This window comes from Haliotis rubra, unplaced genomic scaffold, assembly GCF_003918875.1.
Source record: "Haliotis rubra isolate DU_JTF1 unplaced genomic scaffold, ASM391887v1 Scf39, whole genome shotgun sequence".
Classification (NCBI taxonomy): Eukaryota; Metazoa; Mollusca; class Gastropoda; order Lepetellida; family Haliotidae; genus Haliotis; species Haliotis rubra.
Genome location: NW_025767068.1, coordinates 1951303 through 1957302, shown reverse-complemented (window position 1 = coordinate 1957302; position 6000 = coordinate 1951303). Strand labels below are relative to the sequence as shown.

The 6000-nt window shown below is 41.3% G+C and overlaps 1 protein-coding gene across 2 annotated transcripts in view; it reads right to left on the bottom strand.

The window, feature by feature from the left end:
• Nucleotides 1–2327: 2327 nt before the first annotated feature.
• LOC124286706 (netrin-1-like) overlaps nt 2328–6000 on the bottom strand; it is a 71151-nt gene continuing 67478 nt past the window's right edge. For both annotated transcript variants that reach the window (XM_046723128.1, XM_046723129.1), the window contains one exon: nt 2328–4704. In XM_046723128.1, coding sequence (XP_046579084.1) covers nt 4376–4704 — 329 coding nt within the window. In that variant the 3' untranslated portion in view covers nt 2328–4375. The remainder of the gene's footprint in view (nt 4705–6000) is intronic.

Genomic DNA, 6000 nt, shown 5'->3' with positions numbered 1-6000 from the left:
CTTAAAATGCCTGTGCGATATCGCCGGGAAGTAAACAACGTTTAAAGATACGCAGCATAGTTTTAACCATTATCACTTGTCTTTTCTGAGCGTCCTTTCCTTTCTGTCTGCACCAAGGCTGAGGTTTGTTAAATTGCTTTCCTAACGGTGCATGTTATAAGTGACATTACCACCACGAGTGATGAGTCGTTATAGTTGTGTAATCGGTGAATAAAGCAGGGCAGCAGCGGGATGAAGCTGAGATAACCATGTGATACATGACGACATGCAATACATCTATCACATCACTCTGTCACTTCTTATTCAAGATTCCTCAAGCCTACAATTCAAGCACGTGGTAAAAACATACGCACAGTGTTATCACCCTCTGTATTGCATGTGTACGGTAACGACAAGTATTTTTGTTTATTTGTAATCATCCAAATCAGCCGGTCAAGAGAGAAATAGGATTTAAAAATAATTTTGGAGACAAAGTTACATTGATTGCATCATAGGTATGTAGAGATATATAATCACAGGAAGTGATGACGCGAGGAAGATAACTGCACCAAAGTGGCAAGTTAGTGCACCGGTGAGATTGCAACATTTACGGGGGAGGAACTTTCCACAAGAACTCTCGGTATGAGTCCGGAAATGAATGTAATTAACTTCAGCCATTTAATCTTGGAATCTGAATTAGGACTGAATATATTTATTGTTTAGTGTCAGTATCAGTTCCAACACGCTATTGTTTAGAGATGACCGTGGTGAAACTGGAATACCACAGACTGTAGACTTAAAACAACATTCGCGCACTCAAATAACAAATGGTATAAGATGTAGCACCCATTAATAGTTTAACCCCCCCGCACATACATTGTTTAAACAGACAGAAGTCCAAACCTACTCACGACTTTGGTCTTATTTGGTAACTTTCTGTTGAGCTTTTGAGATAGTTTTATGAAATGAATGTGAACATTTCTCCGTTTGTTTTCAACATTGCACGTCACCGCGACAGTCTCTTCGTACTTCGCAAAGACGTAACCGTCGGGGCAGGGGGAATAGGCTATACTTGTGCAAGCCCCTCTAACGTTAAAACGCATATACCGCGATGTCTTTTTTATGCCGCAGCGATAACGATAAACAGACACCGTGTTTGAAAAATATACTTTTAATTGCATCATTAACATTGGCACTCGAAAAACTTGAACCTCTCTACGTTTTCCTGCCTGTGTCGACCGAACAAGTCTGTCTTGTAGACCAGCTTCAATTAAACGGTGTCATACGCGAGCTGGATGCCCGTGTCGCTATTTCAAGTATGTATTGGAAAGAAGACAGGGAAAGGGTGTAATAAGTAGCTGGGACCTTGTCCTATCCTGTTATCATCTCATCAATCTGAGAGAGCGAGAGAGAGAGGGATGAGAGAGGGGGAGAGAGACATGGAGAGACAGAGAGACAATATAATCACAGAGACGAGAGAGGGAGGGAGAAACCAGAGAGAGAGAGAGAGAGAGAGAGAGACACACACAGACACACACACACACACACACACACACACACACACACACACATTCTGAATAAATATATATTTGTGAAAATTTGTTATATAAACGGGACACTTTGTGGAGCCGGACGATGAGGTTTCGTTGAATCCCATGTTGGCCTCTCAACACTTTTCAGTGGATGCTACTCTCCTGTTAGTTTCTATCGTCCACCTCTGTTGAGGTACACCGACATACTGTTCCTATAGACTGCACAGAGAGGGTCGTCAGGCTTGTTTGGAAACGTGTCGTCCAATGAATCAATACTAGTGAATTTTGTTGAAAGCAATAACCTTTCTCACCTAAACGTATGTACTTACTCAGTGTCAGATGGTTTTTCTCGGAGATGTACGTGTTTTTGCGAAAGGGTGAGCGCTCTTGAAAAAACTCACACAAAAAACACACACTCACGCACACACCCAAACCCTTAAAAAATAAACGTCTCTAATGTTAAAATCAAAGTTTAATTGAAAATATCCAATAGGATTTGATGAGCATCATAAATACGATGTTTCCATGTTAAATGGGAAAATACTGTATTCTTTAAATACCCGTATTCTAGTTCCAGAACGCATGCAGTGTTATCTTTTACCGAATGTTGCCCACGGCAGAGTAATTATCTTTTTAAGTAAAATGGAGGCGTTTTAAACTTATCTGTTTCAAGCAGCAGACAAACGTTGAGCATAGTCCGTGATTAAATCTGTGGGGAAAGCGCGTGTGCTGCAGTCTGTCGGTTGCAACCTGTGTCACTTAGCGACACCGTCAGATGTATTAGTGCAAGATAATTGAAGACTAGTTGACCCACCATAGGAGATACTGACTTTATTCTCGGGGAATACAGGCTGAGGTCTACTTGATTCAACAGACTGACGGTCTACTTGAGTCAACGCTAATTCACAGAGTGGGTGAGAAATGACAATAGGTTAGTTAAATTAAAATATACACTTTCACAGGCCTACGGCCTAATCTACAAAAATATGAATGTACACTGTAAAATATTCAATAATTCAGCTCTTACCAACATTTACAGACACTATGCAAACGATCTCTGGTAGATTTACACAAAATTCTTTCGATATCGTAAATCTTTACAGAAAAGGGAAAAAGGCAGAATATATTGTCTGGAAGTCTAATATTCTACATGATGAAACTTACTTATGTCGAGCCGTTGTTGAGACTAATATGACAGATGCTACACCTTACTGGGAACATGTACATTGTCGGAAGACTTCGCCATTCTTCATTTGGAACACTTCGATCGTTTCCGTTAACTTAACGGAAATGGCCGAAAATCAATAATTTTGGTATATAACTATATATGCAATTAAGGTACAGCACTTTAACATACCGAACTAACATGAAGATGACGCCTTCTGACACGAGGGGGGCAGGTGCCATCTAAAGGATAATATCATATCGTAAACAGTTTCCGATGAGGTTTGTGATGATTGAACACCTTGAAATGAAACAGTCTTACATGTTGTAAATGAAAGTATCTTAACATCATCAATGAACGTTCATTATTACAATTCCTGATAAAGGGGTTTATATTCATATTGACATTTCCACAGGGGAATGTGCAGGCAGATACTCATTTATATAAATGGGTCATTGACTTTGTGAGAAAATGTGATGCGTTTCCGGCGGTATTCCATGGGCTATCTACACAGGGGAGATAATTCGTATGAGTCATATTTATACTGACATAAATAGTTCAGGTTGACCTCCAATTTTCATTTTACTTGCATGATAAAATAACATTTCATCTCTTGACGCGTGAATAAATTATCAGCTGGCAATGTATGACATTTCAACACGTCAAATGTCAAAACATGACAGCAATGGACAATGAATTTAATGTGGCAGTTTCATGATCTAGAACATGAACAAGTCTAAAAGAACAATGACAAATTATGCAATCACATCTACCAGATCTATAGGTCAACATGATATATATAAAGATATATATATATATTATTAATATTTAAACATATCCACAAAATATAGTCCTCAAATACGCAATGTACATAGGCGATAGAAATGTAGGCAAGCGATTCAGCGCAATCGAATGCCTCGCAGCGAGCTCCACGGTCCAGTCAAATCAACAGAAATATACAATCACGTGACTATTGGCTCGCTAATTCATAAATTTAATTTCACAACACCATCAAAAGTGCTCATGATCCTCCTCCGCGTTTAGAGGTAAAGTGGTTGAGAAACCATGTCTTCAGTTACTACGCTTTTCGCTCAAGTCACCTGGTATATTGTCTCTCAATACATTGTATAGACAATCTAGAACAAGGGTGGTAACTCTCAAATGTCCGGTTACCTTGATAGCCTTTGTGTGCTTCCAGAATACCTTATCGCTGACGTCATAATACATGTCCACGTCATGTTGTATGTGACAATGACGTCACTGCTACAGACCACAGATATGTAGAAACACCATAGCATGGTTCAGACTTGGTTTCCCGTGTTGAGTCAGTTCAAAGTGTGATCAGTTCCTGTCAATCGATGTCCTCAGTGACACGGATCAGCTATTGAATCGTTGATCTGTTTGAATGAATCTTGTGATGAGGAAACCAACAAGCTATCTACACGAGTCCATCTCCACTACTGTCTCAGCTATACCCACAATGCAGCATTGTTGCGGTCAGATCCGATTCTCATCATATCTACCTACACAGAAATGACGTCATTTCCGTTTTGAAACATAATATCATATTCCCTGTGTATTTCAGTCGATTGAGATAAACAAATATCACATCCTATTCATCGTTGTATTGTAATCTCTTGATCTTTATTCGGGTGTTTGTTTAATACGAGGTATATTCAATTCGGCACTATTTCCGACTTCACTTCCGGCACTTTCCGCGACGCTCGTGTTTAGCAAATCTTCTCAACCTCTTCTGCCATTTGTCCTTCCAGCGGATCACGATGCTTTTGCGATCTACAACGTAGCCGGTGCGGTTGTCGTCCCTCCTCAACTTCCCCACAATCAAGTAACGACGACTCAAGCGGATCTTTGGACATTTGCATTTGAGATCGTCCTTTGGGACCCACAAGTAGGTTTCTCCACGGCGAGTTCTCTCCCCTTGGCTTCGCTTGTAGAAGCTGACGACGTTGATGGTAAATTTGACCCAATCATCGACCTTTTCACGTGACAGAACCTGTGCCTGGATTGCTAAAACATAAAAACCCATGTATAAGTAAATTGGCTCTGCACGGTCATTCAATATGTATTGTTTGCTACGAAACCAAAATCATTTTAAGGTTCTAGATGTAGCGCAATGGACGACTGGGCCACGCGTCCCCCTTGATCAGCAAGAAACAAGAGACTCAATTACACATTGTGATTTGTAGGAGAAACTTCAAGTCTATTCAGATGTCCATGTAACTATTCCAACCAAACTGTGAGTACCGCTACACACAAGGCATTGGGCAAAATTGCTACACGGTGACACTCAAATAAAATGGTTGCTGAGGTTATCTTGAAGCCCAATACCCATTCTGCATGACAAAACAGCATTCCATTCCCTATTATCTTATATCCCCTATAATTAGTCGTAGCTGAGTACACATGTGTCCCGCAAACGCCCAGTATGTCTGTTTTATGTTATAATTCTTGTAACCTATTGTCAATAAACAATCAATCTTGTACAACATGATAACAATGTTTGGGAATCCTGGTCTGGTTACAAACATGTTTCCATCTTGCTTCCTCCCTGAATGTCTAAAAGGGCGGTGGAAACAGGCCTAACCTTCTGGTAGGGAAACCTCAACAGTATTTGTGTCTCCCCCACGCGGAATTCTCATGTGCACGTGGTTAAGACCCGGAATTATTTTGCCTCTTCTGTTTCGCTTTCATAAGGTACACTTATTACCACTCTCAAGATTTAGAACCACTTCATTGGATGCAGGTTCTGAGAGCTGTGGCAGGATTGTGTCTGGTATGAATAACTGCAGCGCGTAATGAAGGGTGAAAGGCTGCCGGGATTAGGTGTTTGGGGGAGGGGTGGAAGTGTGGGGGAGAGGTCTAGCTGTGGGTGTGGGTGGTGGTGAGGAGGACACGAAGGAGGTGAAGGAGGTTCGACTCAGTTGTTCCGTGAGCGAGTGTCCTTGGATGTTATGCTGGATGCTCGTCTTTAGCCTTTACTTGTAGATGAATGCATCAAGGGACGTGTAAAGTGAGTGTAGAGTGTGCTGGGTACGAACGAGGGCCTGGGTGCGAACGTGGGGGATGGGTTGGTGGGTGGGTTTAATGGTTTACATGGGGAGGGTTGGGGGAAGTCAGTGGACGCAAGTCACAGGATGTCAAAACATTTTGGAACACGGTGCAGAATATAGTGCTCTTGAACCAGTGTGACAGCAAGGGGTTTGAGTTGCGTTTAGGAACCGTCATGGTAGGGGTAAAGGTGTTGATCGATAAAGTGTTACCGATGAAGGACTGAAGAATATAGTCCAGATTTGATCTGAGGTA